This window comes from Mandrillus leucophaeus, unplaced genomic scaffold, assembly GCF_000951045.1.
Source record: "Mandrillus leucophaeus isolate KB7577 unplaced genomic scaffold, Mleu.le_1.0 Scaffold189, whole genome shotgun sequence".
Taxonomy (NCBI): Eukaryota; Metazoa; Chordata; class Mammalia; order Primates; family Cercopithecidae; genus Mandrillus; species Mandrillus leucophaeus.
The window spans coordinates 341930-354467 of NW_012101909.1; the positions used below are offsets into that span (position 1 = coordinate 341930).

Sequence of the window (12538 nt, forward strand, 5' to 3'; positions counted from 1 at the left end):
GAGTCCGGCACTTTCTACCAGCCCACACTGGCTCTGGGCATGCTGAAGTATGAATGATATCTGTAAAGTACCTGCCAAGGTGCCTAGCACACAACAGCACACTCCACGTTATTTATATTTCTCCTTCCTCCCTGATTCCCCCTCGCACTTGCCACTTGTGCCCTCTGTGGAATGGGCTCTGAATTGACAGGTCTGAATAATGAATGTCTAACTTCAAAATGTCCTCCTAACCAGCCTGGCGTCTTTGGGGCAGCTCAAATATACTCAGCATCTGGCTGGGGATCTGCTCTGAGAAGACCAGAAGTAGAAATAATAATAGGTTTGCCGTAAAAATCAGGTACAATCATATACGTAAGCCCTTAGCTCAGGGCATATAGTAAGCAACCACTCAGTGTTGTTTATTACTACAATTATTAAGTACTGGTATGAATACAATCCAGTGATGTGGTGGGCATTGATCATATGCCCCAAATATTTAAAACACCCTCCCCAAATTTTGCTGACTCTTCACATTGTAAATTCCATCTTCCCAACATGGAATTATGATTTTTCTCAGCCTTCTGTGGTGCAGATATGTACCTTAGATTTCCAGAACTGTCTGTTCCAGTGCAAGATTTTGATTCAGAAGTGGGCATCATAATGGAATGAGCTGGGGACAAGGAATTATTTTTGAGACATGAGTAGCAGAAGGACAGCGAGGTGATGGGGGGCTGTGTTCTGCTCTTGGCAGAGGTGATGTGGCTCTGGGGTGGCTGGTAGCAGCAAACTTCCCCAGGTTCTGTGCTGTGATTCCAGGAGTTGCTTCTGGAAATGGGTAAAGGGCACGTGCCTCCAGCCTTTCCAAAACTTCTGTAAGCCTTCTAATATCCCTATTGTATCCTGCTTGCTTCACTTGGCTGGAGTAGATTCTGCTGTCTCTAAGAATCCAGATGCATTCTTGCCTTCTCTCTCCAGGAAGTGGATAGGGCTCCAATTGTACTGATGCCCTGAATAAGAAAGGTGTTGATAGTAAACAGAATAAGCTTCAAGGGGTTGAGGAGAGAGAAATCAGAGCCCCTGACAAAGAAGGACCCCCTGCAAAGCTCTGCACACCCAGCCCTGGGACAGCTTATTCTGAGACTGAAATGTCAGTGCCCAGGAGGTCATGGGAGGTGAGAGCTGGCCACAGTCACCTTGTCTAGAGGGCAGAGAGGAAGCTGGGAGCTGGCTGCAGGCTCCAAAGAAGGCCATGTCTAGGAGGGTATCAGTGTGTTGTGCTGGAAAGATTACAGAATGGGCATCTGGAGGCTTTGGGCTGGGCTCTGCTGTTGATACTGTGCAGGGCCTGCCCCCTTGCCCTCAGCCTCCTCGTGTGCAAAATGAGTGCATGGTTTGAGTGTGAAGTTTCGGTCTTGCAGCAGGACATATTGTGGGTCTCACCATGGCTCAGAGGCCTACAGGATGCAGCAGGGATTCCCAGAGTCCTTTGTGCTTGGGCCTCCCCAGCAAGGGCTGGCTTCTCCAGGCCCACACAGGATTCCGGTTTTTTTCTGAGCCTGCAATCTGTTTCCTCCTCTCCTCCTCCAGTGTACGAAGTGGTCACAGCCACGGGGGATGTTCGCGGTGCAGGGACGGATGCCAATGTCTTCATCACGCTTTTTGGAGAGAATGGGCTCTCTCCCAAACTCCAGCTCACCAGCAAGTGAGTACGCACTTGGCCCTGGTGGGATCCTGGGCCATTAGTCTTGTAGATTAAGTTCTGGAACCCAAGGGTGGCCTGCTTCTCTGGGGAGAAGGCACATCTGACCACAGGTGTATTAAGTAGTATGAAGCCCCTGCTAATGACAGACCGTGTACCAGCCGGGGATCTCCCGGTGACCTCCTGTGCACCTCCCCCAGCTCCTCTCTTGATTTTTGTGAACAGTAATGCCTCCTATGGATCTCAGAATTGCCAAGAATCCATATTAGCTGTCCCTTAGTTCCATGTGACTTTGGACCAGTCTCTCTGCACCCAGGGCCTTGGTTTCCTCATATATCATCACACAGATATCGGGAAGACCATGTATGTGAGGGAGCTGTGAGCACAGACTACTCTGCACCGAGGTCTCACCAGGGACCAGTGTTTTGTTAAACCTGCCTGCCAGCCAACGCACACCCAGCTCGCCGTAGGGATTGCTTGTGTATGTGCTTGTGCGTGTGTATGCTTTGCGTGCTCTGTTTTATTATAACTAGTGAGAGTTAGGACTGTTGTCTCCTTCGGATCCTTTCCCCCACTGCACGCACGCATACACCAACGAACACGCAAAACCTGAGAACATGTTAGCAGACGAATGGGATTTCAGAGACGTTTAGGGCCTCAGGAGTGGTCTGTTCAGCTGGCTTTCAAAATGTGCTGAATGGAACAGAATTGATCAGCTGGTTCTGGGGCCATGAAACATTTGAAAACTGCGGCTGTATTCTAATCTGCTCATGGAGAAACCGAAGCCTAGAAAGGCGTGAGTAGCTCAGAGTCATGGAGGTTTTCAGTGGTGAAGCTGGTCCTTAAACCTCACATTTTTTTATTTATTTATTTTTTATTTTTTTATTTTTTGAGCTAGAGTCTCGCTCTGTTGCCCAGGCTGGAGTGTAGTGATGCAATCTCGACTGACTGCAACCTCTGCCTCGCAAGTTCAAGCGATTCTCCTGACTCAACCTCCAGAGTAGCTGGGACTACAGGCGTGTGCCACCATAACTGGCTAATTTTTTGTATTTTTAGTAGAGATGGGGTTTCACCATGTTGGCAAGGCTGGTCTTGAACTCCTGGCTTTAAGTTATCTGCCCGTTTCAGCCTCCCAAAGTGTTGGGATTACAGGTGTGAGCCACTGTGCCTGGCCTTCAAACCTCCATTCTTGATGTAGACAATTCCCTTGACCACATGGCCCTATGGTCCCAGGGGGTGTGAGGAAGACGCTCCTTAAGACATCCTGGTGCTCCAGACTGCGACTCTGGAGTAAATGGCCTGGCACTTCCAGGGCTGGCAGAGGAAACTGTAGAGGCCAGGAGATCCCTGCACCCTGTATCTTGTAGGCTGGCCAGGCCCCATGTGACATGGGCTATAGCATCTGTGCTGCTGCATTGAGGCAGGTGTAACATCCCATTTTATCCATTTCCGCAGAACAGGGTACCTGCCTTCTTGTACCGCTTACACTGCAGCTTGACTCGCTTGTGGAAGTCTTTCCGTCCGATGATGTGGGCACGGTAAAGAGAATACATGAAACCTCCATCCTCTTTGCCATGTGCTCCCAGGGTACACAGCTGTAGGGAGAAGCCACAAACACTAGGGAGTTGCCCGGTTGGTTTCTGAAGTTCCCAGCTTTTCCTTTTAAAACCAAATTAATCCTTTTCTCCTTTGATGGTGGTCTTCACTGCCTTCCCTCCTTTCACACATTCAGTATCCTCAGATTCTTCCCCTTTTTCATTTGCCAAAACGTCTTCTCAGGAAGGGCCCCTGAGCCACCCTTTATAACGTGGCATGGATTTCCACTGAACCTCCATTCCCAGGAGTCTGGGTTCCAGCCTTCCCTCTCATGGGGCCCGAAGGGGGTCTAGGACATGAATGAGCTGGCAGGGCTGGGACCTCCTGGCTTTGCTGAGATCCCATGGGGCAGCCCTGGGGATGGGATCAACCCTCCCCAATTACCCCAGGGGTTGGCCCCAGAGACTGGTGGTAGTCTCTGTCTATATCTGGGCCATGTTCCAGGTCGGGCAGCAAGAGCATAGGTCTGGCCAAGGCACCAATCCAGCTGGTCAGGAGTGCTCTACAGCAGACTGGGTGGTCTCAGTGACGGGGACACAGTTCGGAGTCCCAGCTGTGGGGCTGGAGAGGCTGGAGAGGGACTTTGAGGAGGGATGGGGGGAGCTGGAGGATGGGCCGGGGGAAGGTCTGCTCTGTGCTGCCAGCATCTCTCCCAGTTCTGTGTATATAGTCAGAGCTCAGCAAAGGCCAGTGGTATCAGTGTGGCTAGAGTGAGACTTTAAAGGGACAGACACTTAATCTGGGTCTTAAGTGGTGAAAATAACTCAGATGAGAGAGAGAGGAAGAAAGAGCGTCCTTTAGACTAAGGGAAACAGATTGCCTAAGTCTGGAGGCAGCGACGAGCCCTGCGGGCTGATGGGGGCAGAGGAGGCCTGTGACTGGGAATGTGGGACCATGTTGATGGGCAGGGAGGGGGAAAGTCAGAAAGGTCTGGAAGGTCAGGCCGAAGAAGGCCTTGCTGGAAAGCTGACTAGTGGAGGTTCAACTTACTGTATCAACAGAGATCATCTGAGCATAGTGAGCAGGAGGAGTGGGGAAGGAGGAGGCCAGAGTCTGTCTATGACAAGAACTGAGAAAAGGCCTTCAAAGAGCATTGAAGACATGGTCCTTGCTATCTAAGATCTTTCCATTCAAGATGGAAACTGCAGGTTTGGGAGGGGCATTGCTTTCTGAGGAATTCTGGGCTGCCCTTGCAACCCAGAACATATGGCAGCTGAGGTTCCCTTGTTCCATGAGGTTTAGATGCAGTTAGCTCAGGCCATCGGCTGCCCCACCCCATCCTGGGATCTGGCTGAGAATGTCCACTTCCCACAGTCTCCTCGCACCTCACTGTCTGCTGCCCTTCTGTCCTCTCCACACTGAGCTATCCAAACCCAAACCTACAGCTGGAACCAACTGCCTTTTCCTTGCACACCCATAATACACACACACACACACATGCATATTTGCATGTAACGAACTTCACTGATAGGTCCTGGCACCAGAGAGAGTTCACATTGCAGCAATGCAAACAACTTAAAAAGGAATAATAGAACCTCAGTCTTACAACTTGGCCATCCTCTTTCGTGGAGTTTCTCCTGACCTGTCCTTTGTGGCCTCTCGCCATGTCTCATCCCACCTCTCCCTCCTGTTTCTCCCACATTCTCTCTCTTCTTTCTCACCCTTCAATCTGTCTCTTATACACATCTAGATGTGTATAAGAGACAGCACTCTGTCTCTCAGGCTGGAGTGTAGTGATGCAATCTCGACTGACTGCAACCTCTGCCTCGCAAGTTCAAGCGATTCTCCTGACTCAACCTCCAGAGTAGCTGGGACTACAGGCGTGTGCCACCATAACTGGCTAATTTTTTGTATTTTTAGTAGAGATGGGGTTTCACCATGTTGGCAAGGCTGGTCTTGAACTCGCCTCCCAAAGTGTTGGGATTACAGGTGTGAGCCACTGTGCCTGGCCTTCAAACCTCCATTCTTGATGTAGACAATTCCCTTGACCACATGGCCCTATGGTCCCAGGGGGTGTGAGGAAGACGCTCCTTAAGACATCCTGGTGCTCCAGACTGTGACTCTGGAGTAAATGGCCTGGCACTTCCAGGGCTGGCAGAGGAAACTGTAGAGGCCAGGAGATCCCTGCACCCTGTATCTTGCAGGCTGGCCAGGCCCCATGTGACATGGGCTATAGCATCTGTGCTGCTGCATTGAGGCAGGTGTAACGTCCCATTTTATCCATTTCCGCAGAACAGGGTACCTGCCTTCTTGTACCGCTTACACTGCAGCTTGACTTGCTTGTGGAAGTCTTTCCGTCCGATGATGTGGGCACGGTAAAGAGAATACATGAAACCTCCATCCTCTTTGCCATGTGCTCCCAGGGTACACAGCTGTAGGGAGAAGCCACAAACACTAGGGAGTTGCCCGGTTGGTTTCTGAAGTTCCCAGCTTTTCCTTTTAAAACCAAATTAATCCTTTTCTCCTTTGATGGTGGTCTTCACTGCCTTCCCTCCTTTCACACATTCAGTATCCTCAGATTCTTCCCCTTTTTCATTTGCCAAAACGTCTTCTCAGGAAGGGCCCCTGAGCCACCCTTTATAACGTGGCATGGATTTCCACTGAACCTCCATTCCCAGGAGTCTGGGTTCCAGCCTTCCCTCTCATGGGGCCCGAAGGGGGTCTAGGACATGAATGAGCTGGCAGGGCTGGGACCTCCTGGCTTTGCTGAGATCCCATGGGGCAGCCCTGGGGATGGGATCAACCCTCCCCAATTACCCCAGGGGTTGGCCCCAGAGACTGGTGGTAGTCTCTGTCTATATCTGGGCCATGTTCCAGGTCGGGCAGCAAGAGCATAGGTCTGGCCAAGGCACCAATCCAGCTGGTCAGGAGTGCTCTACAGCAGACTGGGTGGTCTCAGTGACGGGGACACAGTTCGGAGTCCCAGCTGTGGGGCTGGAGAGGCTGGAGAGGGACTTTGAGGAGGGATGGGGGGAGCTGGAGGATGGGCCGGGGGAAGGTCTGCTCTGTGCTGCCAGCATCTCTCCCAGTTCTGTGTATATAGTCAGAGCTCAGCAAAGGCCAGTGGTATCAGTGTGGCTAGAGTGAGACTTTAAAGGGACAGACACTTAATCTGGGTCTTAAGTGGTGAAAATAACTCAGATGAGAGAGAGAGGAAGAAAGAGCGTCCTTTAGACTAAGGGAAACAGATTGCCTAAGTCTGGAGGCAGCGACGAGCCCTGCGGGCTGATGGGGGCAGAGGAGGCCTGTGACTGGGAATGTGGGACCATGTTGATGGGCAGGGAGGGGGAAAGTCAGAAAGGTCTGGAAGGTCAGGCCGAAGAAGGCCTTGCTGGAAAGCTGACTAGTGGAGGTTCAACTTACTGTATCAACAGAGATCATCTGAGCATAGTGAGCAGGAGGAGTGGGGAAGGAGGAGGCCAGAGTCTGTCTATGACAAGAACTGAGAAAAGGCCTTCAAAGAGCATTGAAGACATGGTCCTTGCTATCTAAGATCTTTCCATTCGAGATGGAAACTGCAGGTTTGGGAGGGGCATTGCTTTCTGAGGAATTCTGGGCTGCCCTTGCAACCCAGAACATATGGCAGCTGAGGTTCCCTTGTTCCATGAGGTTTAGATGCAGTTAGCTCAGGCCATCGGCTGCCCCACCCCATCCTGGGATCTGGCTGAGAATGTCCACTTCCCACAGTCTCCTCGCACCTCACTGTCTGCTGCCCTTCTGTCCTCTCCACACTGAGCTATCCAAACCCAAACCTACAGCTGGAACCAACTGCCTTTTCCTTGCACACCCATAATACACACACACACACATGCATATTTGCATGTAACGAACTTCACTGATAGGTCCTGGCACCAGAGAGAGTTCACATTGCAGCAATGCAAACAACTTAAAAAGGAATAATAGAACCTCAGTCTTACAACTTGGCCATCCTCTTTCGTGGAGTTTCTCCTGACCTGTCCTTTGTGGCCTCTCGCCATGTCTCATCCCACCTCTCCCTCCTGTTTCTCCCACATTCTCTCTCTTCTTTCTCACCCTTCAATTCTTGTCATTCTTGTGCCTTTCCTTCTGTGCCTCAGGACTTCACTTTCACTCCCAAATGCTGTATTAGGATTTTTTTTCCCCAGTACAAAATAACTCCTTCTCCAAGAGGAACTTAGTACCAGTGCTGATTGTTTTCACCCTTGTGGCCTGGCGTCTGCATTCCTTGGTACCCACTGGACTTAGATTCCTCCATTAGTGAACCTCTACCCTGACCCCACCCCAGTTAAGTACCCACAGCAGTGGCTGCCAGAGGAAGGCGCCATCTTCTGGGTTTCCTTGCACCCTTCCCCATTAACCAGGGCCACCTCCAGCCCTGAGTCATGTGTTCGGAATATGGCAAAAGGATGGGATCTCATGTATCGTCTGGAACATGGTTATTTGGTTGAAAATTCACCATCTGAGCATGTCAGAGAATGCCTGGCATTTTAGCCTGATGGCTCTGCCTGGCTGATGGCTAAAATGCCCCGTGCAGCTTGTAAAGGATCTCCGTGTGGGGGTTCCTGCTGAATGGCAGGGACTGTGCACTGCCTTAGCCTTTATCTGAGAATTGACCAGTGGCCTTGGTGAGGCTCCAGCCTTCCGTAAGGAAACAAGAAGATTTCTAAGATTTCCTTTGACCCGAAACCCTCTCTCCTTGCTATTTCTTTCCTACTCCCAGTTTTCTGAAACCCACAGGCATTTGCAATCCAGAAGTGAGGATTTCAGAAGCTAATCCTAAGTTGGGGGCTTATTTGGAATGATCCCAGCCCCGACCCTGAGTGAAGGCAATCAGAAGAGCCCTGTCACTGCCACTCTTTCCTCCTCCTCTTGTGACATGGAAAGCCTTCCCCTTGTCTTCCAAAAAGAGACTGGTGTCCATCTCATAAGCACTGTGGAACCCAGAAATATTCCAGTGTAGTCCTGAGACAGCGTGGAGCACTCCCTTTGCTCTTGCTCTGTCTATCCTGGTAGATCTTCTCCCTGGTGTCCCTGCTTCCATATATGCTCCTCCCCACCCCCCGGCAAGTGATATAAAGTGCCGCGCCATGGTGGATCATTTCACAAATGCTCTGGAACGTGTGTATTCATGTTCAGCCTGGTCGCTGGAAGGTAATGGAGGTAACTCACATTCTTTTTTTTTTTTCTTTTTTCTTTTTTAGAGACAGGGTCTCACTCTGTCACCCAGGCTAGAGTCCTGTGGCAAGATCATGGCTCGCTCACTGCAACCTCAAAATCCTGGGCTCAAGTGATTCTCCTGCCTCAGCCTCCAGAGTAGCTGAGACTATAGGTGCCTGCCAGCAGGCCCAGCCAATTTTTAAATTTTTTTGTAGACGTATCTCTTGCTACGTTGGCCAGGCTGGTCTTCAACTCCCGGCCTCAAATGATCCTCCTGCCTCGGCCTCTCAAGACACTGTGATTATAGGCATAAGCCATTGCACCCACCACGTTCTTAAATGATACCGTCATGGGTGCAGGGCCTTTCTGGAGCTTTCCTTTACTGAATGCAACTGTTGGAGCTTCTTTTCTGCAACTTTCATCAGTAGCACCTCAGAAAGCCAGCTGCTTTCCTTCCAAGTCACACCTTGTCTTTGGCTAATAATGGGGTTACTTCCCCTCCTTTCTCCCTATTTACTGGCAATGGCTGTTTCTAAAATTTCGGGCACCATCAGAAGATGAAGCCCAGTAATTCCCAAACTGCTTACAAAGAATTCAATCCAGGTAGTCTGCAGGCTGGGCTGGGGATGGGGGAGTTGCTGAAACATGGGATTGTGCTTTTTCATAATTACAGAAACAATATGTGTTCCTTTTGGAAAGTTAAAAATGTATATAGACAAGAACAAGGAGCCAACACTTCATAATGGCCTCACCATCTAGACATGATTTTTTAAAAATAAATCTTCACACTCCATTGTTTTTAAATGAAGATGGTATCCCGTTTGTATTGATTATTCTGTTTGCACATTCTCGTCTTAACCTACTTTTTCTTTTAAGCCTATGTTATAAACCTGTCTGTGTTTCATTAAGTATTTTTTTTTACAATAGGATTTTTAGTGGTTGCAAAGCATTTCATTATATAGCTTCCCAGGGTGACTGGTTCTTAGGGTATTTATTTGATGGAGAGGTTCTTGTCTATTTACTCTAGAGTTCACTTGCCTTGTCTTATATATTGGGAGAGAAAATACCTCTTATTCCTTTTTTTTTGTTTCCCATTCATATAATCCTGATGTGCAGAAACAATGTCCACACGTTCTCCAAGTCATTGACAGCTGCTGTGACTCTGAACCAAAGCATGGGATGTGTTGTTATTCTCCTTTGAAAGTGAAATTCCCACATCAGCCAGACCCTCACGATTGCTAGTTTGGTTTAGTTCCCTTTAAATGCTTGGTCTGGTAAGTTATTTTCCTGGGCGGGAGGATTTACTGGTGCTTCAAGGAGAAAACTTTGTATTTTCCTTGCTCTTCATCAAGAGTTAACAGTCGACATTCTCTGTCTTTATTTTGCCAATGGTGGAGCCACCTTGCCCTGCCTCTTCCCTGCCTTCCTCAGGTGCCTACAGCAAGCCTGGGCGTCATCCCTTTCACTCCAGCAAACTCAGAAGGTTCTGTGCCTCTCTCCTCATCATCCTTTGCACCCAGGCTGCATACTGCGGGGGTCTTGTTTCCCTGCCAAGGCTGCCTCCATGTACATTGTTGTCTGGAGTTAAGGAAACTTCTCCCCAGGGCAGAATGTTCGACACCATGAGTCCATTCACAGAATCACTGCTTCTGGGTTCTGTAGAACCTTAAAAGCCTTCTATTACCAAGAGAGTCTGAGCCTGATGCCTTGGGGAGAAGGCCCTTCCCCTCCCACTTTTTTTAAAAGACATCAATGGTGGATAAATCTTCTGTGATGGCACACATCTGCGATTTTCCTTTCCCATGAGCTGCGTGCTGTTCCTGAGAGTCCTGGCTGAGAGCGCTGAGTGAGGCCTGCAGCTCTCAGCCCAGTGGGCTAAACTGGGGACAGCAAGAGCTGCTGGCAGGCCTAGGCTCGAACGACAGGGTCCCCGGCCCTGCACACAAGATGGAACAGCTGTTGGCATGAGCTCCGGGCTTCTGCTCCCAGAGGATTCTGTGGCGAGGCTGCTGCAGCCCTCCTGTGTCTACGCTCACTGTACTTAGGATGCCCCTGAATCTGGACTTGCCTGGCTGCCTCATGGCTGATGTCTCAGGTGTACTTTCTTCTGTTCACACTGTTTGCAGGATGCCAGATGTGCACTTCCCTCACTGCCCTACTTCCCTGGCTGCTGGTTTGGGGTTGAGTGTTTTCTTTCTTGTTGGAATGGCAGGACCATGGACTGCCACCCAAGGTCTGCATCTACTTGGGGCTGCCATTGCAACTTTTCCCAGCAAGAGCAAGGCCAGTGAGGGGGAGCGGCAAGAAGGCCCAAGAGCCCAAAGGCATTTATTCCTTCCTTCCTCCTCCATCCTCCCAACCCAGAACAGCCAAAGGGCATGGGGTCATGACTGGGAGAGCCAGGTTCTGGTCCCAGTTCTGCTACCAACTAGCAGTTTGTAAAATGGGGCTGGTATTGCCTGTGTGCTTGTTTTAGTGACTCATAGCAAGGATCAAATGAGAACCTGGGTGTGAGGGCATGGAATGATGCTAGCAGTCCCTGCCCTCCCCCTGGAACGATGTCAGAAGGGAATCTTGGAATGGGATCTGGTTGCTTATAGTTCTCCCCAGGAGTGGGATGATGGAGGAAGAAGCGGAACGCCAGCCCTTGGCTCTCCTCCCAGGCCTGTGAGCCAACAGCTGATCTGCACTAACTGTGCACGTGTTCATTGCAGGAGCGAGTCTGCCTTTGAGAAGGGCAACGTCGATGTGTTCCGGGTGAGAACCAACAATGTGGGCCTCATCTACAAAGTCAGGTGAGAAGCTGGCTCCTGACTAGGGTTGAGGGTGGAGATGAAAGTGAGGGATCAGCTTCGCTATTGACACTTTCTGGGTATTAATTACTTCCCAGCTGTTATTTGAGGGGCTACCGAAGGCCCAAATCTTTCCCTCCCATCCTGAACTTCCCCACTGGAGATTCATTTTTTTTTGGTTAAGACAATTCAAGACAAATTTTTACAAACTTGAGAATATGCTGTGAGAGACATTGTAGCACAGTGATTAGGGGCAGAGACTCTGAGTCCAGAGTGCCTGGGTTCAAGTGTCTGTTCTGTTATTTACTAGCTGTGCCACTTTGGACAGGTTATCTCTCCAAACCTCAGTTTCCTCCTCTGTAGCAATGGTGCCTCATCTGTGATAACCCTAGGACTCAATGAGTTAGTGCTTGAAACAGTAACTGGCACACAGTAAACACTCAGCAAGTAGTAGAGATACCAAGTCCTGTTGCCGCATGTTTTTGGACAGAGAGCATCCCCAGTCTTGCTCTCTCTGGGGGGTTCTTGTGAAGGTATAAGGAGAGATAACTCCACTAGTCCAGTGGCAGAGGAAGAGCCTTCAATCGCCCCCCTTTTCCTTCATTGTCCCTGCCATCCACCGCCATTCAAGTTCATGCCCATTGTCAGATGTTCATCTGTGGTCTGATTGCACCCAGACTAAGGCTGGACAGAGGTCAAATGCAGCCTCAGTTTAGTCCTGATTTTTTTTCCCTTCCACTAGAAAATACAGGATCATGAACTCTCTTTCCTGGGGAAATAATGGGTACATGAATATCTTGGGTATCGGTTAAGTGCAGGGAAGGAGGTAACGAGCAGGGAAAGGGCTCTTGCAGGGGAGATTGGGAAGGGGGTATCATTGTGTGAGTAAAGGCAACCGCTAGCTGAGGTCCTACTATGTGCTAGGCTTTATGCCAGACAGAGGCATACATCCTTCTAAGGGAGGAGCCTGGTATATCATGGGTTTTATTTGTCTGTTGGGGTTGTGTGCTGTATTGAGCTGTGGTTGTCCTGTTAATACCTGCAAGGATAAAGCCTCATAGGGATAAGATGTTTGATGCAAAGTGAGGCCCAGGGATTAAGAAACTGGACCTTGGAGAGGAGATAGAGGGGGCTATGGGAAGTGTAAGAAGATTTTAGGGGACAGATTTTGAAGAGTCAGAATCTATGCTGCCCAGTGCAGCAGCCCGTGGCCACATGTGGCTATTACACTTGAAATGAGGCTAATCCAAATTGAGGTGTGCTGTCTGTAAAAAATACACATCAGATTTTTGAAGCCTTAGTACAAGAAAAAGAATGAAAAAATAGCTCATTAATA

General features: G+C 49.6%; 1 protein-coding gene across 1 annotated transcript in view; it reads left to right on the forward strand.

Moving 5' to 3' along the window:
• Positions 1-12538, forward strand: part of LOXHD1 (lipoxygenase homology domains 1) — a 193563-nt gene that overhangs the window by 9376 nt on the left and 171649 nt on the right. The window contains exon 3 of the mRNA XM_011978077.1: positions 11125-11205. Within this exon, the coding sequence (XP_011833467.1) occupies positions 11125-11205 (81 nt within the window). The remainder of the gene's footprint in view (positions 1-11124; positions 11206-12538) is intronic.